The 21,380-nt window shown below is 33.9% G+C and overlaps 3 protein-coding genes across 8 annotated transcripts; 1 reads left to right on the forward strand and 2 right to left on the reverse strand.

The window, feature by feature from the left end:
• Nucleotides 1-332: 332 nt before the first annotated feature.
• On the reverse strand, nucleotides 333-6,467 carry ZnT63C (solute carrier family 30 member 1). Of its 4 annotated transcripts, none has more exons than XM_029319508.2 (9): nucleotides 6,228-6,467; nucleotides 5,473-5,546; nucleotides 4,756-4,947; nucleotides 4,421-4,643; nucleotides 3,260-3,521; nucleotides 3,030-3,147; nucleotides 2,708-2,923; nucleotides 2,142-2,252; nucleotides 333-1,274 (listed from the first exon to the last, which is right to left on the reverse strand). In XM_029319508.2, the coding sequence occupies exons 3-9, from the start codon at nucleotides 4,930-4,932 to the stop codon at nucleotides 1,065-1,067; spliced, it is 1,317 nt and encodes a 438-aa protein (XP_029175341.1). In that variant the 5' UTR covers nucleotides 4,933-4,947; nucleotides 5,473-5,546; nucleotides 6,228-6,467; the 3' UTR covers nucleotides 333-1,064. The 4 variants fall into 4 exon arrangements, with proteins under 4 accessions (XP_029175341.1, XP_029175339.1, XP_029175342.1 ...); XM_029319506.2 differs by having other exon boundaries at nucleotides 5,473-5,638; XM_029319509.2 differs by lacking the exon at nucleotides 5,473-5,546.
• A 695-nt stretch (nucleotides 6,468-7,162) lies between these two features.
• Nucleotides 7,163-15,088, reverse strand: Eip63E (cyclin dependent kinase Eip63E). 3 transcript variants are annotated; one of them, XM_029319495.2, is made up of 7 exons: nucleotides 14,337-15,088; nucleotides 12,702-12,791; nucleotides 12,223-12,351; nucleotides 11,869-12,062; nucleotides 11,400-11,785; nucleotides 10,774-11,318; nucleotides 7,163-10,677 (listed from the first exon to the last, which is right to left on the reverse strand). In XM_029319495.2, the coding sequence occupies exons 1-7, from the start codon at nucleotides 14,380-14,382 to the stop codon at nucleotides 10,586-10,588; spliced, it is 1,482 nt and encodes a 493-aa protein (XP_029175328.1). In that variant the 5' UTR covers nucleotides 14,383-15,088; the 3' UTR covers nucleotides 7,163-10,585. The 3 variants fall into 3 exon arrangements, with proteins under 3 accessions (XP_029175328.1, XP_029175327.1, XP_029175329.1); XM_029319494.2 differs by lacking the exon at nucleotides 14,337-15,088 and adding an exon at nucleotides 13,980-14,321; XM_029319496.2 differs by lacking the exon at nucleotides 14,337-15,088 and adding an exon at nucleotides 13,843-13,967.
• A 585-nt stretch (nucleotides 15,089-15,673) lies between these two features.
• LOC114943798 (puromycin-sensitive aminopeptidase) lies at nucleotides 15,674-20,813 on the forward strand. The gene is made up of 4 exons (XM_029319523.2): nucleotides 15,674-16,003; nucleotides 16,420-16,664; nucleotides 17,059-17,209; nucleotides 17,426-20,813. Exons 1-4 carry the CDS (start codon nucleotides 15,689-15,691, stop codon nucleotides 19,505-19,507), a joined length of 2,793 nt encoding a protein of 930 aa, XP_029175356.1. The 5' UTR covers nucleotides 15,674-15,688; the 3' UTR covers nucleotides 19,508-20,813.
• The last annotated feature ends 567 nt before the right edge of the window (nucleotides 20,814-21,380 follow it).

Genomic DNA, 21,380 nt, shown 5'->3' on the forward strand with positions numbered 1-21,380 from the left:
ATGAATTAAGTTTTATAAAAAGAAAAATATTGAATTACAGAGTCAATTATCTTATCACAAAATAACGATTAATAAGATAATAGATAGTGCGAGAAAAAGAGAGTTGATATTATAATTTAAAATAACTCAGATTCTGGTCTCAAGGAAAAATATAAATAAAAGAATTGTAAATAAAAGGCTTTTTTAACTGAGCTTTAATTTTCTAATTTTTATAGTACTATTATTACTTATAAAATACAGAAGAAAAAACTAACATTATGTATATTTTTTCTAAAATTATAAGTAATATGATGAGATATACACAAAAGCAATTAATACATTTTTAGTTTTTAATTTTCTTGTAATTATTCAAGTCGACAAGAAATACATAAAAAAATACAGACTTAATATTTAAGAATTACATGGAAAAAAACAATATATAATATAATGAAAAGGTTTTGGTACTGTCGCTTACAAATTTGTATACTATTTTATAAAACTGTATATTATAATATTAACACAATAAAGATTATGTCTATAAATAAAAAATTCGCAAAGTATCTTTATAAAGCTACGGTGTCAAATGTACAAGTATGTATGTATGTATGTATGTATGTATGTATGTATGTATGTATGTGTATGAATGTGAGATTTAAACAATACTTAACATAGATTATAAATCCTATATTTTTTAATGATAAATTATGCATTGAACATTCGAAGCATCTTGTAATTCTAAAATTCTTCGAAGAAAAATCTAGAAAACTTCGACATTTTATTTATATCAGAGTTATATAACGCACATATTTGGTATTAATATGCCTTTGGCATTTAATTATCAAATATCTTAATTTATTTATAAGTAAATTGATGGCAAAGATTAGAAGCCGAAGAAGCTCTTTTGAAATAAAAAAATTAATTATAAAATTGATAATTGATGCGAAAATGTCATTCAACCTCTGCCATCAACTGCTGATACTAATGAATTCTATGTAGATATACTCATTTATTGTATTTGTACAATAAATCGTGACGCGCCGCATATTTTTCAATTGGAGGTAGATATTTTATAATGCAAAGGGAGCTTAGACAGTTGGTGCATTGACGTGAGGATGTGGAACTTGGACGGAGTGGAACGAAGTGGGATGCGAGACCGGCAGTGATAGCAAATGTCCGCGTTCCATTTCATTCACTTCTTGTTGCTCTGTTCCTCCTATAGAGCCTGTTGAACGTGCCAGGCTATTACGCTGTCTGCACATATATGGTGTCTCTCCAGGTGAAGGAGTTTCACGACCCTGTATTACAGATAAGTTATCAATATATCTTGTTTATAATAGTAAAGCTAAAATAAATTGTAAAAGAATTTCATGATAAAGATGATAGTTACATCCTATGCCTCAATAAATACAATGCTTATCATTTCTTTCATCTTATTTTGAACAATTATAAGAACAGAATTTATGCTCACTTTTGTATGACATATTGACTAACTAGTCTTATCACAATCTAATTTTGAAATTAGATAAATTTAATAATTAGAATTTAAATTTGTATATATATATTTTGTGTGTGTATATACAGGATGAGTTTTTAACTTGAGACTGCAAAATATCTGGAAAACTAAGCATTTTACGAAAAAATGTTTCAAATAAAAGTTGTTTGACTCGAAAGGAGTACTCTTTGAATTGAAAAGGTTTGAAGCTAACCATTTTTTGACATGAAATGTAAAATATCTTGTAAAATATGTATTCAGTTTTCGGTAATCTTTTAAAATTAAATATATATATATATATACATATATATATATATATATATATATATAAATAATACATAAGATTCTGAATAATTTGGATAAAATAAAATTTTATTAAAAATTAAAATAATTTTTTTTAATATAATGAAAGATAACTGTACTTTCAAATGGATGAAATATAGCATTTATATTGTCGGATATAGTAGACTAAGTAGACGAACTGTCACGGTCTATAGTCGTACTTGACTCAGATTTTATTCCTTCTAAACATCGTCCGAGGTACTTTGATTTAGGACACGTAGATCGAGGATTTGTATCTCTCTCCACATTATACTACAGTATCAAGCGAACGTAAGCATGATAAATAATGTACAACAAAATTATAATAGATGGAAAATGGAATACTTACTTGTTTGGAAGGACCACAGCACGTCGCATGATTGCACGGCTTATCAGTCTTTGGACAATCCAGTACACAATCTTCTGTAGGAGTCTCTTTAATTTCGCTATTAGAATGATACTAGAATAATAGAATAGATTATATTAATATTAATAATAAAAAAAAATTAATATATAATATTAGATTTATATATTATAATTAATATTATATTAATATATATAAGTATTTAGTAAGTGTATATGTGTGATTAAAGAGTTGTTTGCGAGTCGTGTATATAATAGTGTTAGTATTGGTGACTTTACACTTCGCACATCATTGGCGCTAGACAAAAGATTGTGATTAATATTCTTATACGTGTGATTCACGAATAGACAACTTCCTAAGCAAAATTCATAATTATCCAAACTTAAACTTGAATTTGCTCGTAATAAAAAAATTGCATACATTTCCATTACTTATAAGTCTTTTGCAAATTTTTCTGCTACAATGATTTTTATGAATTTTGTAACATTTTGTGTACACACATACACATACATACACACGTACACAAAAAATATAATTCTATCTTTGCTTACATCAATAAATTCTGGTTGAATAGTCGTAGAGTGTATACCCTCATTATGGAAAAATTCCTTAACTTGTTCGGCGATTTTCATATATTCAGAAAGATTTCTACATCTTATGTGCGCACTAGCTATAATACGATCACCCGCTAATTGCCACACATGGAATTCGTGTACAGCTAATACTCCATCTACATTTTCTAGTAGACGTTGCTGTATAGCATCGACCTGCATGAAATAAATTTTTATAAATTGTATATATTTTTTTAAATTTATATATATATATTTTATTTGTAGTTTTATACTAAATTATATAGAGTCAATAAAATATTACCTGAATATGTGTTGGCACAGTCTGTAGTAGAATTAAAGCTGATTCTTGAAGTAACGGCCATACTGAACGCAGGATAAGAATGACTAATAAGAGCGATAATGCAGGATCAATGTAGAATCTATGGAAATAAAAGAATATTTATATAGAAATCGTACTAGTTTTTAATACTAAAGTATCAGTTTCGTGTCAAAATATTAAACTTATAGAATATACATAATCCATATAATCACCTGTATTTCCACTTTGTAAGCCACACAATGAGGGCAGACACAATTACAATGACAGACCCTAATGCATCGGAAAGTACATGGAGAAATACTCCTCGCATGTTCATTTGACTCGCATCGTGAGAATGACCATGCGCTCGTTTTACTTGGGGTGTCGAGGGTCTGTAAGCTTCGTCGTTTTCATTGTCGTCTGTACCTACTAGGGTACTCAGTCTATTATGACTTCGCGATATACCATGTGAATGACCATGAGCACTTCCGTGTTCTACAATTATGTTGTAAATATTTGCAGATTTTATCAGTAAAGTAGATTAATCTCTTATCTATTATATATAAAATGTGCACGATATAGATTAATTAAGATCAATTAATTGATTGATTGATTGAAAGCAGACAGGAAAAGAATCTGATAGCTCATTTGTTATATACATAAAAATATTGAATATATTAGCTTAATTAATATTTTGTATTATATATGATAAATAAAATATTGTCTGTTTCGTTTATTCAAATAATTTGAATGTTTTTTCCAAATACTTTATTATAATTTATAATTTATAATATATAATAATGTATTAATAAGATAGTGAAATTGATCTATTAGATGTTATTGAGCAGTGAGTTTTTATATAGCTTGAATATAACAATTCTTTCTACAATCTTTTCAAGTATAAACTCATAAGACTTCATAAGACTTTTGTCATATCTACAGAAGTTTCATATTACGAGTTTTGCTGCATTAATACTTTTGTTCATCTCTGGATGTATATACTAGATAATCAACTCTTTATCTTGATTCAAGACAAAATCTCTCGAGCATTAATAAGATAACATTACAAAAATATATTGCACAAAGAATCTTATACAAGCAGCAATTTGAAACAATTATTATCCTTGATCATAACTATGATTTTAAAATCTTAGATGATTAGATACAAAGAGTAGTATTTAAGACAAAAAATATATATTTTTTAAATAATACTGATCTAACAGAAAAGATATTTTTAATAATAATAACAATTTTGGAAACTGTGTTAGTTTTAAAATATTTTTAAAATAAGAAAATATATCTCTACATCAAATTAAATATTACATCTGTACATATTCAAGCCTTTTAAGCTCTATTGAAAACAAAAGTGTGTAATTATAAGCAGAAATACTCACCACGGAATAAACATAAACCTATCCCATTCACCAGTAAACCAAGTGCTCCGACTCCAACGAGTAATTTGGCTTCGTGTATTTCTTCCACCTCGATGAATCTCTTACATGCCTCTACAGTAATACTAAAACATAGAGCGACCAAGAATACAGCATTAACTAAGGCTCCTAATACCTCAGCTCTGGCCCAACCAAAGGTATTCTTGGACCATTTTTTCGGCGACATCTGCAATGTAAAATTGCTTATAAACAATTGATACAGTATCATAGTACACAATTAAATAACTAGATTTTTCAACAAGACTAAATCTCAGACTAAAGACAGCTTCAAAGCTTACCTTTACCGAAAGAAATGCTACTACTAAAGCAGCTACGTCTGATAACATGTGAAAACTGTCTGCTATTAAAGCCATTGAGTTGGTTACGTAACCAACTACAATTTCCACTAAAAAAAATAAAGCTGTCAGCCATAGCATTGTCAAAAGGCGACATTTTTTTCCTGTGTAACGACCCATGATATTTGTGCAAACCTGAAAAGATATAAATGTTTATATGTACATGTATCTGTATAATAAATATATAATGTATAATACTTTATAATAATTTTTGAAATTTAAAAAAGATATCAAGAAGAATATACGATAGAATAATTTTGTCATTAAATAATAATGTACTTCAGGAAATATATTTTTTTTATCACGAAACATATTATGCTTGATCAGTTGATGCAATCGAAAAGATAATATTGATTATAAAAGCGTTATTTTTTAAGAGAGAACGGTTCGATGTTTTTGATATAATTCAAGATATTGTTGGAGAAAAATTTCTGTAACTATATCGAAAAATGTAAGAAATAATAACGAGTTCTGATGGACTATTTTTCCGGGTTCTTTGTTTGTTTACGCGATGAATTTCAGACGCGATGCTGCTCTGTGGCGTTTGGAGAAATAAAATAATAAAGTGTCCCGAATAAAAGAAATTAATTAGCAATTATATATATATATATATATATATATGTATGTTGTATACGGAATATAGAAGCGATTCTCTCTTACTTGACTCGATGCTCGAGGACGACGAGGTCGCGACTACGTGCGCTTCAAGTCATCGCACGTTACAGCAATTTTTCCTTATATCCATTTCCCATAAATCCGTCAACGGAAAGAAGCAGGAGAGAGAAAGAGGGACGAATATGAATCACGGCGGGACAGCAAGAAAATACTATGTGAATCATCGTTCGGAAAAAGATTACAAGCCACGGAAAGCTCCGGGGCACCGACGAGATTCGTGATAAAAACGACTGCGGCCCTGGACTCTAGCATAAATTTTCGCGACTGGACACGCGAGGGGATAAAATGGAACGTTGATATTATCGACCGTTTTTCGATCACTCATCTAGGTCATTCGATATAAATTTTTGAATATTTAGTCACACGTATATAATCTAACCTAATACGGCAATTAATTTGATATTTGACATTTCTGACAGGAGATATCTGTTACTCGAATCTGTCACTCAATTGCACAGCATATATTATTTATTTACTGATATATATTCCATTTCTACTTTATCGTTTTATATATATATATATATATATTATAAGAAAATATAAATATTTTTATATTATTTTCTGTGCACAGAAAAAAAATTATTAAATAAATAATGATCTCTGAATTCAAGTGATAGTTGAAAGAAAATAATTTATCCAGAGTCTCTTTAATAATACATATATATCTCATCGGTGCTCCATCGAAGCGAAATTTATCGTGTTGAGGAAAAAAAAGGGGTACACTTCCTTTGCGTTCTTACCTGCGAGAGTAGAGAATTCGTCGCGTCCGTTCGTTGCGTTCGTCCGTCGCGGTTGTGTATCACGTCACACTAATTAAATACGACATGTAGAGAATATTTCTGGACATGTTCCGTCGTTGCGATCATGTGTACGCGTAAAACGCATCGCTGGCAGGTACGAACACAAGGCACACAACGATAATGAAAAACTACACGCTCTGCCACTCTGCACTTGCTACACTGATCCTCTTCACTCCTCTTGTTCCGTCTATCGCGAAACACAGATATCTGACAGCTACGATAAGTTTCGATTATTCTCGACCAATAGCGCGCTCCGAAATCCTCCAATAACAGTTTCGAAAATTTACTTAGGGTGAACGATCTTCAATAATATTTAGTCGATGCCTATATCCAAATTTGAATTTGGCGGCAAATTTGAATTTGACATACTTGTTAATTTTTTCTGAAATGCACTTGAACTTTTAATTCCACAATTTAGGATCGATTACACAATTATTAGCCAACTTTTTGTTTTATTCTTTAAATCGCATATTTTTAAAATTTTGTTTTAAATTTTTTCACGCAGTCCAACTTAAAACAATTTAAACAGCATTTTGTTTTGCAAATTATAATGTTTATAAATTTCGCGATTTTTAAAGAAATCTCTTGATTTGAAGTATTTTATACTGATGCAAATTTTTTACACACACACACACGCGCACACACATGTACACTGTATATAAATTCATGAATGCATGCGATATATATTTTTAAAAAATTTGCTCATATAAAATATAAAATAATGTTTTGAGTGTATATAAGTAAAATTATTATACAACTTAAATTTAATATATTTTGATATATTGATCTGTTCCCTGACTGATTCTCAATAATTTTTTATTACGCTGTACATTTTGTGTGTGATGTGAAAAGTAACATGTAAAATACATAATATGTAATAGCGAGTTGTGTATCTTTATTATTTCAAATATTTGTAGCACAGGCACAATACGTTCAACTTTGATGCTTCCGACAAATCCGGAATCGATCAATCGGTCTAAACGTCGGACACATGTGTATAATAATAATAAATCACATGTCCTCGCAAATGACGCGAAGTGTTCATTTTCGAACGTAAAAACATATGTTTATGTGAAAACATAATCCCTCTTTTTTTTGTATCTTATATTCTTTTCGTTTACACAATTCCGCAGCGGCTTTGATATACATATATAATCGCGATTCGTTATAAAAAAAATTTACAAAATAAAATATACAATTAAAGTGGAAGAAAAATGCACGTACAAAATCGATACACTTACAGGCAACATAAGTACATGTTTATAATTATACAAGAATTTTCGTATTCATTTTTTTAAAGGACTAAAAACGGAACCTAATAGAATATGGTAACCGCTTAATTCGGCAGTGGTAAAAGACGCCAGAAAATTTGTTTATTAATGAGCAAGATAAAGCCTTTAGAAATCTATGTAAATGCTCGATACTTCTTTACAAGAAAATTGATGCATTGCTTTGAAAAATCGTACACACATTATCAGATATATAAGAAATAAAGAAAAATATATTTCTCTGAAGATTAATAAATTCATCATATATGAGATTAAATAGATCTCAATATTATATTTCAAAATTAAACATAAGATGTGTGCGTATTTATGAAAAAGAAAAATACTATGATATATACAAAATGCGAATCCTAATATTCATGTTGAAAAAAAAATTTTTTATTTTCAAAGCCAATATAAGACTTCGTGTCTTGCATTTAAAATATGAGTGTTCTTGAAATTTACATATTTTTTTACCTTTTGGTATATACAAAATAATAGAGTAAATATATTTAAATAATTTAGACTCAATGTATTTAGTCAAAAAAATTTTTCAAGAATTTTTGCATAAAAAAATTTTACACACAAAGTCATTATACACTTATCTTTATATAATTTTTTATACTTATTAAAATCAATAAACAATTCATGAGTTTACACACGTCAATGTACACAATTAAATGTTTGAAAATATATCTTTTTTAGAAAGTAAAACGAAAAATGATCAGCCATGAGATAGAATAAGATTGTTACAAATTTACACATTAGAGTGAAAAATTTTAGCACCACTTAAAAAAATATCAACAATTTACAAGGACCCTATAAACGAAAAACTATAATAATAATTCATATTACATCGTCCTATCTAATATACTTTACAAATGCTCGTTTTTCACGAAGTGACAGAATAAAAAAAACGCAGTCTTAAACATCTAAACAACTTAACTTTCTATTACATATGATTTATAAAATATTAAAGATTTTGATATTCCATTTTCCGAATAATAATTTGAAGCATCGTGAAAATAATGAGTTATATCGGCACTACAATTTGTTTAATTATGAAAAATCCTTTTTTGACATAATGAAAAGAAAACCTAATTAAGAAAAAAATGTTATTAGTGAGCAATAAAAGAGAAATCACTTTTATGTGTCCTGTATCACGCGTGTGCACACTAATAAAATTATACAATTTCAAGTTGAAAATGTGCTTTCGTTGTATTATACGATGTCATTTATTATATAACTTACTAATATTCTTTTTCCATAATGTGTAAAAATAAATCTTTAAGCGCGTATTTTATAAATAAAGTGTAATTTGTTTAACAATTATTTTTGGTTTTTCGTTCAGAAAGAATTATTATATCATCATATTTCGCACCTAGTCCTGTAATTAATACCACTGCCGGATTAAGGATGGACAAGGTGTACCATACTGAATTTATTATAAAGTCACATTTATTATCTCGATTCAGCTATTTCAGCATCATCGATATATATATAATATATTATATATATATATTATATATATACAATATATTTATATATATATATATAATACGAATTTGGTAATTCTATATACAATCTACCGAAATAAATTCAATAATATCGGTAGTAATAGGGTGTAATAGCGTCTCTTAAATCTTTTCGAAAATTTTTTTTCTTCTCTTTTACTTTCACCTCGTTGATATATATATATATATATATTTTTTTTTAATAAGTGTGCTGAAAAATCGGTATAAATGTAACCTACGAAAAGGAGTAATATTACCGCGCAATAATCATCAATTGTAGCTTAGACAAATTTGGAAGAACTGTAACGTCGTATTATTTTTTTCCCTTACGTTTCCCTATTTCTACTATTGCCAACGCTATTATATCCGGTAAGGTTTTTAGAAAATCGAACGTATACTTAAATAATTACGCCACGAGTACGAAGTCGATTAAACACGTCACAGTTTTACAATTCGAGCACCATTTGGCTAATGTTGATAACAATAATTAGCAGCGAATTGAATAAATGAAATTTCGACAAGTCCTAAAATCGCTACCCCGTAACTCTCTTTCTCTCGATTCGCTATCATTAATTTACGCTACGTTGCGACATTGTCGATAAACTTCGATTGATATTAAATACGATCTAACGCTATAATCACTTACGTCTAAATCACTACCATCGGTACTATCGACGATGAGCGTTCAATTAGTTTCTTTCGCTGCGTCTCGCGATGTTGGCAACTAAGACACTTGATTAATACTGACTCGCTGTTTCTTCCTAAGCTCCCTATATTTCTTATTTAACTATCATCACGTCTAATAATTAATTTTTGTTAAATCGAACGATTCTCTATTTTATATCTATCAATATTCTCAATTGTCTTAGCAACCAACATCGTATGCTCGAAAGCAACAGCAATAAAGTTTGTTTTATATAGAGTGCTACAGGTCTTCCACAATTTTTCTAAGATAAGTAATTAATTACTTCGTAATAGTTTTGCTAAAACCAGCGACCGCCCGCCCTATTTGGCTTGGGCTGAGGTTCCGGGGGGACGTAGGGCGGCGGTATGGTACTTTTTTTCTTTCCTTTTGATTGGTATCGATCTAAATCTAGTATTTGGACGAAGTGCGAGGATGGGTCGTGCGTGCTTTCTAAATCGAGCGTGCGCAAGTTCTTATAATCATTTTTTTTAACTTTTAGCCGTAAGCTTTACTTTCTTGTTTCCTTGTGTGACCAGTTACGACTTGTCGTCGTTAATTGATAATTAATTGATTCGATACGTATATACTCTCGAGAAATCGAAAAAGAGAAAAGAATATTGTTATATTACGTATGAAAAAAAAAAAGAACGGGAAAAATTATGGAGCAGCCCTGAGAGAGAGCGAACAACACGCTTGGGAGTAGTGCATGTGCGCCTGTGTGTGTGTGTGTGTTCTGTGTACCTGAACATATGGATCTCATACGAATGAACGTTTCACTCAATGTGTAAATTGCGAATTTACTTATAATTTACTTCAATAACGTTTGCTTTAACCTCAAGTCTTAAGAGTCGTGTGACGCGAATCCGCGCATCCGTGCCTCGAGTTTGTATACAAGTGACAACCTTCTACGCTGAATATCGACACTTCTGTAACAGAATCAGTGATGATTATAAGATAAATATCACGTAAGATAAATATTATTTCGACATAGTAATGTTGTAACAAACATATATACATCTTACCGTCAGGTAATTCGTATAATTTTCTAGGAAGAGAAGCGAAATAGGGATGTCCTAACGCTTCCTCTGCTCCTATCCGTTGATCGGGATTCAGTTGTAGGAGCGACGACGCCATACTATCGCCCTCGGCAATGTCGTACAGCCGGGGAAACGAGATTCCCAGTTTCCGCGGCGGATAAAATAACAGTCTATGTGCCTTATACCCAGGCAGATGCGTAACACCCGGCCAAGTTTCTTCGATGGGTGTGCCCAGAACTTTAAATATCTTATCGAGTTGGTCGTACGTACAGCGTACACCCGGGAATGTCGGTTCGCCAGTTAACATTTCCACAAATATGCAACCTACTCCCCACATGTCGAGCGAGGTGGAATACTCTGTGGAACCTAAAAGAACGTCGGGCGGCCTGTACCATAGGGTCACGACCTCGTGCGAGTATGTATGCGATGGCACAGATTTCGCTCTCGCTAATCCAAAGTCTGCCAATTTAAGTTCTCCTATCTCGCTGATTAATAAATTCTGCGGCTTCACATCTCTATGCAGGACTCTCCTAGAAAATAAGTAGATATAAATTAATTAACGCTTATCGTAATTACGCATCGACATTATACACTATGTATTTTGTAATTACCTGCGATGGCAATATGCCAGTCCTCTCAATAATTGAAAAAGAAACAATTTAACATTACGTGGGTCTAGTCCTCCGTTACCGCTTCCATACCTCTCCATATATTGCGACAGATCGGTGTGAACGTATTCGAATACGAAGGTGAGCGTCTCGCGGGTATGAATTATATCGTGTAAGGTCACGATATTGCTATGTTTCAACTCTTTGAGGAGACTTGCCTCGCGAATGGCAGTAAACGGAGCTCCTTCCTCCTCTTGCAGTCTAATTTCTTTAAGAGCCACCACCTGATTAGTGAGGTGGCTGTAGCCTTTGAACACTGTGGCGTATGATCCCTCTCCTAACTGCTCCAGTTTTATATAAGCCTCGGATTTACCGAACGGCGAATCTCCCTATCGGGTCAAAATGGGAAATTAATGTACATTGATGTATAAACATTTTAATGAGCACATATATATGTAGAGCAAAATATTACCCCAAAGGCGGAGAATCTTTTAGTTCTTCTAGGTGGGTCCGGACCAAGGAAAACCTCCGATTTCGGCCGCGGAGGACGTCGGGGCCGCAGGATTACCCTAGCTTCTTCTCGTATGTCTTCATCGAGAAGCTTGGAATCGCTAGAAACCGAAAGCTGCCGATGCACTCTCTCATGGTCGCCCACACCCGTCCATTCTATGACAGTCCAATTTCCGAAAACATTCTTAAAATAACGGCAATAGAAGTATACAAGATTATATACAGATTTTTATAAAAGTTTACTTGTGAAAATCTAAATATATACAGAAAATTCTCTCTTATATATATATATATAAAGCTTTTAACTAAAACTTACCATAACGACGATCTTTATCCGCAGGTATATTGCCATTTGGCTCCAAGCGGTCTAGGAACTCCTCAGAATAGCCATTGTATGGCAATTGGCCTCTGGTTGCCACATCATCAGCCTCTTCTTTTGATATAGCTATAATAAATTAAATAATACTTAATAATAAAAATAATTATTTTTAATAAGTATAATCAACGGTTTAATCATATTAATAAATTTCATTCATTATAAAAAATGTTTACATATCAGTAGAACGATGTGCAAAACTAATAACCAACAAGTCTATAAAAATGTTATTTAATTACACACAGAAATGTATATAAAAAATAATTATTTATCTGACATTAATTAATACGTTTATTATTATTATCCAAGAAAATTAAGAACACAATTGAGGATATAACTAAACTTTTACTGGAAAATACTATTTTATACTTTATTAATATAAAAAAGCAGTTAATTTTTTTTTAACAAGGTATACTTACAAAGTCGTCCAAAACTGTGACTGAGACGCTTTTTTAATTTTTGTACTCTACTGAGAGCACCACCTTTTTTCTCCCGCATTGTCACAGGCCCTGCATATAAGGAGCACACTATTTAAACAAGTTTGAAACATACAGAATAAGTTGAGATAGTGAACGACATCATAATAGAAGGCCAAGAACATCAGAGTAATTCAGAGACGACAAATCATTATATGTGTGATGACATCATATGCTATGCTATGCTACGCTATATCAGTATATATATATATATATATATATATATATATATATATATGTATGTGCGCTCCTGGATCTTGATAATGATAATAATAGAGGATATACATATATCCTAAATGATACTGGGAAGAATATAATGACATGAGAAATTACATAATAAAAGGAGCACACGTATATATTAATATTACTCATTCTCTTCTCAAAGTAAAAAAATGTGATATTTGATACAATAAGTATTGAGAAAAAATTTTGCTAAATTTGTCAAATAATTTGTAGCTATAACAAAGGCTAATATTAGTGGGCCTAAAAGTGAATAATATTTATCACAATATGTTCCAATAAAATTCATAGTTCTTGTTCTACAACTGTCAAAACATAATGACATTTAATGTGCAAAGTCTTATCTTGAGACCGAATATTTTAATCTATCCCAAACAGATGAACTATTCATTCATAAATATGAAAGATAACAGGTTTTTACAAAAGTGAAAGTATATATACTCTTAACTACGCAAGTATACATGAGAATGTTGTACTTTACAAGTATCACAGTAATTCGCTCTTAAACTAGCCAACTGTTATTTTTCTTGGGACAAACCGTGTATAAACAAAGCAAACTCACTCAACAAATGCAATTAAAACTTTGCAACTGACACATGTGTGTTGAGAGAGAGATAGAGAGAAACACACATACATGGTGCAAACACACATACACATACAAATGCAGCATAGTTATGCACACATAATGTACACACATATACAACGTAGTTAGAGCGCGGGTCAACGTCCTAATAAACATTACGCAGTTTCAACAAGGGTCGACGAAAATTATGGCCAAATTGCTAATCGAGGTTCTCAAATGTCAAATGTGACATTTCAGTCCCTCTCTCTTTCTCTCACGTACAAAAAAAGAGAGAAAAGTCAGTTGATCTCGCCATTAGGATAATCGCATTTTTAATCCTGCGAACGAATTCTCGAAGATGCGAAAATCGAGTCGCCGAATGAAAAAAGCGTGTGCAAGAACGCGCGCGAGTTACATACTGCAGTTTCGTCTCTCTTCCTCCTCTGCCATCGATAAGCGATACTGTATGCACACGCACACAAACTCTTCATTTCTCTCTCCCTCCGTCTGTCTCTTCTCTCTTCGTCCCGTCTCTGTCGCACTTCCCGATGTCGTTGTCATCCTGTCCTTTTTCCATATCCCGGAACGGAACTCCCACTACCTCTCTCTCGCTCATTCATACAACACACACTCTCCTTCTCTCTCTCTCTCCTTTTCACATGCGCGCACAAAAGCAGCCGAAAGCCGATAAGAAAGCCGGAACGTCTCGACGTTCTCGAGGGAGAGAGAGAAAAGGAAGCGCGCGCAAAAAATAGGAGCCTTCGCATCCGACTTACCCTCTTTGCTCTTGGAGGCGGTCGAACCCTTGTCTTGACAGTACATGATTACTCATTCGCTCTCACGCACGGGACACATCACATATGGGCGGTGACGCACTCGGGTGCGTGCATATATATATATGTATATATATGTGTGTATGTATGTGTATCCGTGCCTGCGTGTTTCTCCTCGGCCGATGGCACCTGGACCTTGGAGGAGGAGGAGGAAAGAAGAGGCTGCGCGTCGTCGTCGTCCCTCACGTCGTTCGTTCCTTCGTGGACGAGGTCCCTGAGGACGCGTCGGCTCGCGCCATGAAGTGGAGGAGGAGGAGGAGGAAGAGGAGAGAGGAAAAAAGCCGCCTCCGCACTCTCCCCGTAGACGACGTCGGCGTCAACGGGCGTCCTCCCGGAGCCGTCACGTCACCGCGCCGAAAATTTCAGCCGACCGGTCCGAGTGAGCGTGGCAAGGTTCACGTCGATTCACTCTCGCACTTCACTTCAGCCCCTTCTATCTCTCTCTCTCTTTCTCTTCCTTCTCTCTCGCTCTCTTTCGATCGAGAGATCACTACCACCGTCGGCCGATCCTCTCAACCCTCTCGCTGCGCTTGTCCTGGCTGACGGTGGGTGCTCGCGCACGCCACCACTATCTCTGACAAATCATCCGCGATCGGCCGACCATTCGACTCTCGGAAGCCTTATCTCGCTCTTGTCTTGGTGCGGATACTGCCCGCACAAAAGTCGCGAACTAGCCGACTTCGGGCATGGTGTACGCGCTGTGACCTAGAGCGGCGACCGCGTGGGCAAAATCTGCCCGAGCGCAAAGTGACAGCTGTCAAATCTCATTGGTCGCACCATATTGTTGCTCCTTCTTGCAATTCAGTACGTGACAGCCTGTATAATATTTAATGTATATATTTATTTTTTATATTATTTATTATATTATATATTACGCATTATTTTATATTATATTTTACAGCACATCTTATATTACATTTTATATTATATAATTTATTATATATATATGTATATAATTATATATAATAAGAATTATATAATATAAAATATAATATAAAATACAATATAAGATATAATATAAGATATAATATATTTATAATGTATAATATAATATACCATAATACATAAATATATAATATACTATATTATATATAATATAATAAAATAAAATAATAATTAAATTAGGCCCTGCATACAATATTAAATATTAAATATTTACTATTTTTCTTATTGGTGCAAGGTCTTATACATATCAAAATTTATTATATGGCGCGAATCGTATCGAATCTAAATATCGAAGATCGATATATCGATCTTCGATATTGACATCGATACTCCCGTCTGCATCAGAGGCCATGTTCTCGCGCGCGGTTGCACGTGTAAGTGCGCACTGTTGCCTTGTGAGTCAGCAAAAAGAGAAGGGTGTCGGTTCGTTGTTGCAGCTGCAGCGGCTGTTGTTGCGAGTGAGCGTCTTTGGAAAGTGCGAGGCGAGGAGCGCGCGTTGCAGCACGAGCGGATACGCGAGCGAGTCGAGCGCAACGATGTCGGGCGACGAGAAGAAGCCGTTTCGCCGTCTGCCGTTGTACGTGCGTCCCTATCACTATGACATCTCGTTGACGCCGAACCTCGGCGCTTTCACCTTCGATGGCACGGAAAGAGTGCATCTCGATGTAAGTTCGTCGCTGAGATAAGCCAGCGTATCGTTCATTATACGAGCGAAAGAAAAGAGAGAGAGAGAGAGAGAGAGAGAGAGAGAGAGAGAGAGAGAGAGAGAGAGAGAGAGAGAGAGAGAGAGAGAGAGAGTTAACCAAGAAACATAACCAAGAAACATCCGGTTCTATTTGAATAGCGCTTTTTTCAGTTTGATGAGCAAACAAACCGCGCCCGCCTTATCTCAGCGTATGTAATTGCCGGCAATCGCGATTTAAATCCCACCGTAATTTGCTCGTGCAATTTCGAAACGTCCGTGAAGCTTGTTTTTCTGTCTATTTAATGATGTTATCTGTTCTTTTTTTTCTTCTCTCTTACGTTGCGATTGCTTTTACAGACTTATTTTCACTGATAAATTTGTTTTATTGGACCACAGGTGGAGCAGACAACTGATACCATTGTATTAAATTCCTTGGAAATTAATATAAAGGGTGCGACTTTTAATGGAAATGATGGCAAGACTATTTCTGCTGAGAAAATTGAACTGTCTGCGTCGGAAGAGACAGCCACGTTGGTGTTTCCTGAAACTCTACCTCTTGGTAAAAGTGGAAGTCTAAATATAGATTTCGTGGGCGACATCAATGATAAAATGAAGGGCTTTTATAGGAGCAAATATACCAGGTAAAAATACCTTTAACAATGTGTAAAGAATCAAAAAATTATTACATCCAAATCTCTATTTGATTAGAAAAACAGTCTCTTTAATCATTTATCTTATTGTCAGTCATTTTATTTGCCAGTCATGTTATTGTGCATGTTATATAATTTTTAAGTGATATAATTACTTGAAAATTATATAACATGTATAAATCAAGATAATGTTTAAACTAAGTATTTTACTCTTTCAAATACAAGATGGTAATTGCATTGTATTCTGTATTAGTGTAAAAGTTATTTCCATGAAAGATTTTTTTATTCTCCTTTTGATATACAATTTTATGTCAGAAATCTTTTATTGTATTTTTAAATGTAGTGAGATTTCTTAAGATATAATATAGAATTTTCCTGATTTCAGAGAGGATGGTAGTGTTGAACATGCAGCGGTTACCCAATTTGAGCCAACAGATGCTAGACGTTGCTTTCCATGTTGGGATGAACCAGCACTCAAAGCCACATTTGACATTACACTAAAAGTACCAGTAGGTCTTACAGCACTTTCTAATATGGTAAGCAACATTTACAGCATTACTTACTTCTCTTCTATTATTTTTTTTTTTTTATATATTTCTTTATATTTGAAATTAATATTTTTTTTTACTATTAATGTATTTCTTTTTATTTACATACTGCATTTTTGAATGATATTTAGTATGCTATTGTGCATATGTACATATATGTATTATAGATTATATATCTATATCTCTTCTTTGTTTTTCTTTCAGCCTATGAAAAGCAAAGTTACAAATGGCGAGCACGAGATATTGACTTTTGAAAGAACACCTATCATGTCAACATACTTAGTAGCTGTAGTAGTGGGTGAATTCGATTACATAGAGGACAAGTCTAGTGATGGTGTGTTAGTTCGAGTTTACGTCCCCAAATCCAAAAAGGAGCAGGGTCAGTTTGCACTGGAAGTGGCCACCAAAGTATTGCCCTACTACAAAACTTACTTTGGTATCGCGTATCCTCTGCCGAAGATCGATCTCATAGCGATCGCCGATTTTTCGTCCGGTGCTATGGAAAATTGGGGACTGGTTACATACCGTGAGACTTGTCTGCTTGTGGATCCGCAAAACACCTCGGCAGTGCGCAAGCAGTGGATCGCATTAATAGTAGCGCACGAATTGGCTCATCAGTGGTTCGGTAATCTCGTGACAATGGAATGGTGGACGCATTTATGGCTGAACGAAGGCTACGCGTCGTTCGTAGAGTTCCTTTGTGTCGCCCATCTATTTCCGGAATATGATATCTGGACGCAATTCGTCACAGATACCCACATCCGAGCGTTAGAGCTAGATGCACTGAAGAATAGCCATCCCATCGAGGTACCGGTCGGTCATCCTTCGGAGATCGATGAAATCTTCGACGACATATCCTATCACAAAGGTGCGTCTGTGATTCGTATGCTGCACGCGTACATAGGCGACGCCGACTTCAGGAAGGGTATGAATCTGTATCTGAAGAAACACAGCTATGCTAACGCGGAGACAGAGGATCTTTGGGCCGCGTTGGAGGAGGCCAGCAATAAGGCTGTGCGTAAAGTGATGTCTTCGTGGACCAAAAGACAAGGCTTTCCCGTCGTCAAGGTCGACCATCGTCAAGAGAACGAGAACAGGATCCTGTCGTTGTCTCAGGAAAGATTTTTGGCTGACGGATCGGTGGACAGCGATGCGGACAACATATGGCTGATACCGATAAGCGTGAGCTCGTCTCAAGATCCAAACAAAGCAGTATTCGACGGCATACTGGATGCGAAAACGAAGGAATTTGCGATCAAGGACATCCCTGAGGGTACGTGGTTGAAGATCAATCCTGGTACCATCGGTTTCTATCGGACTCGTTATAGTCAGTCCGCTCTGTCGCTTCTATTGCCGGCGATTAAGGATCACACATTACCTCCTCTGGATAGACTAGGCTTGCTAGATGATCTCTTTGCAATGGTGCAAGCGGGTCACGCGTCTACCGTAGAAGTGCTCGATCTTATGCAAGCGTTTTTGCACGAAGACAATTATACCGTGTGGTCTACCATAGTAAACATTTTGAGCAAAATTAACATTCTCATCTCGCATTTAGATTTCGAAGACTCCTTCAAAGCGTTTGGACGTAACATATTCCGCGACGTGAATAACAGGCTAGGCTGGGATCTCAAACCGAACGAGAGTCACTTGAACACTTTACTCAGGTCTCTCGTGTTAGGTCGCATGGCGGCATTGAACGATCAGGATACCATTGAGGAGGCGAAAAGAAGATTCGAGCTTCACGTAAACGGCACCACGACGCTTGTCGCCGATTTGCGCAGTCCGGTTTATCGAGCTGTGCTTTCCGTGGGCGACGCCAATACTTATGAAACTATGATAAAACTGTACAAAGACGCGGATCTTCAGGAGGAGAAGGAGCGGATTTTGCGGGCTCTCGGCGCGATCAAGGACAAGGAGCTGCTGAGAAAAGTCCTGGACTTTGCTATGAGCGAAGACGTCCGTGCCCAGGATACGGTATTCGCCATCATGTCGGTGGGTTTGTCGTACAAGGGACGTCTTATGGCGTGGAACTTCTTCAAGGAGAAGTGGAAGACCCTGCTGGACCGTTACGAGGGAGGTTTCTTGCTGGCGCGGCTGGTCAAGTTTACCACAGAGAATTTCGTCACCGAGGAGCAAGCCAAAGACGTAGAGAGCTTCTTCGAGACTCACCCGACCCCGGGCACGGAAAGAACGGTGCAGCAATGCGTGGAATCCATCAGACTGAACGCCGCGTGGCTCGCTCGAGATAAGGACTCGATCAAACAATATCTTACCACTCAAGTCTAGTACATATAAAGAGCAATTTTTATTTTTTCTTTGTTACCTTAATTGAAAAACGGCATAACTTGAAACCGCGTGAATCGAATTGTTTTATCGTGCTTGGAGCGTCTCATGTCGTGATTGTTATCAATTAGGCACGGACTGTCTCTTGTGTATGAATAATGCATAAATAATCCAATACAAATCATATGTATGCACGCTCGACGAAAAACGCAGATTTTTTAAATGGGGGTTAAAAATTTGGTTGAGTGAGGATGAAAGAATGGATGAATATTATATATCCTTTTGTACACATCTATTGTATCTTGACTGATGAGTCATTTTAATGCAACATGATTTTACATTGTTATTATAGTATTTAATTCTTAATTGCCAATGATACTATTGGTAGCAACACATAGATCCGTCAGTCCGAGTTTGTCATTGAGAAGAAAAAATTTTAATATTTAGCAACTTTATGTTGATCACGCTATATCATCATTATATAATAGAAGAGTTGAAAAACTTGAATATTATATGTTCAAACTTTTGGTTTTCAGTGACATACTCTGCAGTAATATTTTAAACAAAACTTAGATGTGATTTATATATTGATGCGATACCAGTTAAAAGTTGATATATTCCGTTTATATTGTTGTTTATTCATATACATGATCCATTCGCGAAAAAAATATGCTCCAGTGAAGAGATGAATAGATGAATTCTGCTAACGATATTCATGGCATAAATGAAAACTACATAGAATGTAATAATTTTTTTTTTCATAAAACTGTGAAAAACAATTTGATTTTAATTAGTAAATTAATGATTCATCACGAAAGAAATACATCTTTTTATCATTTAATGAACTTTTAACAAACGTGATTGTTTCGTATAATCCAATTTATAAAGAAAAAATATTTCGAAATAAGGATTTATAAACTAAATGTTGATCATTGATTATGAAGCCTCATGAGAGAAAGAAAATTCTTAAGCAATAGAAATCTAAAAAAAATATAATTCTAAAGAAATTATGTTTTTTTTACGCATTTAATAAATTAAGTTTTTTGTAATTTTTTATAACAATACGTCTAAAAAGAAAGACTTAAAATTGTAGAAACATTACAAAGAAGTTCAACATTTTTTAGATATTTTAGGTACTTTTCGTTTCTTAAATTTTTATACTTAGATTAATATTCTTGCTCAACCATCAATGTGCTTCAAAACGATGCATCAGCATCAGCTTTAAAATTCTTATGACAAAATGTATTATGTAATGTGTAATTTTCAGTAATATGTACAAATGAGTCTATAATATAGACAATTAATGATACGATTGTTTATTTGAAGTATTAATATTGGAGTATATGTGTGCCATATATATATTTTAAACATTTTTCAACTAACTTCCTGTACATGTAAAAAAATATTACTCATGATTTTGTTATTATAAATCAGGAAATTTGAATTCTTAGTTTATATAGATTCTGTTTCATTCTTCGATGTAACTCTCGAAATTTTTACTTTAAAATTATTTATATATCAAGTGTACAATTTGCTCAAAGTTTATTAAATTTTTGAATCGTGTAAAAGGAAATGTGTAATTCTTAGCACAAGATATTAAACATTTATATAGTATACGTATTTTTAGATATAAATTTAGTTTCTTAAAATTTCTATGATGATCAATATTTATTATGTGAAATTGTTTTAAGAAATGAAAATGAAATGATGGATTTCTACACACGGAAAAAGAGTTATAGTAAAAATGACATAATTTTTATAAAACATACTGACTATAAAAGAAATCATGATATTTTTACTTAATAATATATACGTGTTACATTTTACAAAAAAAAGTAATATTATAATTATTCAAATATTTTAAAACACAATTTTT

The sequence above is a fragment of the Nylanderia fulva genome, unplaced genomic scaffold, assembly GCF_048542155.1.
Source record: "Nylanderia fulva isolate GAGA-0341 unplaced genomic scaffold, ASM4854215v1 Scaffold10, whole genome shotgun sequence".
Lineage (NCBI taxonomy): Eukaryota > Metazoa > Arthropoda > Insecta > Hymenoptera > Formicidae > Nylanderia > Nylanderia fulva.

Excerpts from the sequence above, each read along its gene's own strand:
- LOC114943798 (XM_029319523.2), top strand. The coding sequence starts at position 15,689 with ATGTTCTCGCGCGCGGTTGCACGTGTAAGTGCGCACTGTTGCCTTGTG. Across the intron at positions 16,004-16,419 it reads CGGAAAGAGTGCATCTCGAT|GTGGAGCAGACAACTGATAC; the intron begins GTAAGTTCGTCG and ends ATTGGACCACAG. Across the intron at positions 17,210-17,425 it reads TTACAGCACTTTCTAATATG|CCTATGAAAAGCAAAGTTAC; the intron begins GTAAGCAACATT and ends TTTTTCTTTCAG.
- Eip63E (XM_029319494.2), bottom strand. The coding sequence starts at position 14,121 with ATGACAACGACATCGGGAAGTGCGACAGAGACGGGACGAAGAGAGAAG. Across the intron at positions 11,319-11,399 it reads CTGGCATATTGCCATCGCAG|GAGAGTCCTGCATAGAGATG; the intron begins GTAATTACAAAA and ends CTTATTTTCTAG. Across the intron at positions 10,678-10,773 it reads ATTATACGAATTACCTGACG|AAGTGTCGATATTCAGCGTA; the intron begins GTAAGATGTATA and ends ATTCTGTTACAG.
- ZnT63C (XM_029319509.2), bottom strand. The coding sequence starts at position 4,932 with ATGGGTCGTTACACAGGAAAAAAATGTCGCCTTTTGACAATGCTATGG. Across the intron at positions 3,522-4,420 it reads AGGTTTATGTTTATTCCGTG|AACACGGAAGTGCTCATGGT; the intron begins GTGAGTATTTCT and ends ACATAATTGTAG. Across the intron at positions 3,148-3,259 it reads CTTACAAAGTGGAAATACAG|ATTCTACATTGATCCTGCAT; the intron begins GTGATTATATGG and ends TTATTTCCATAG.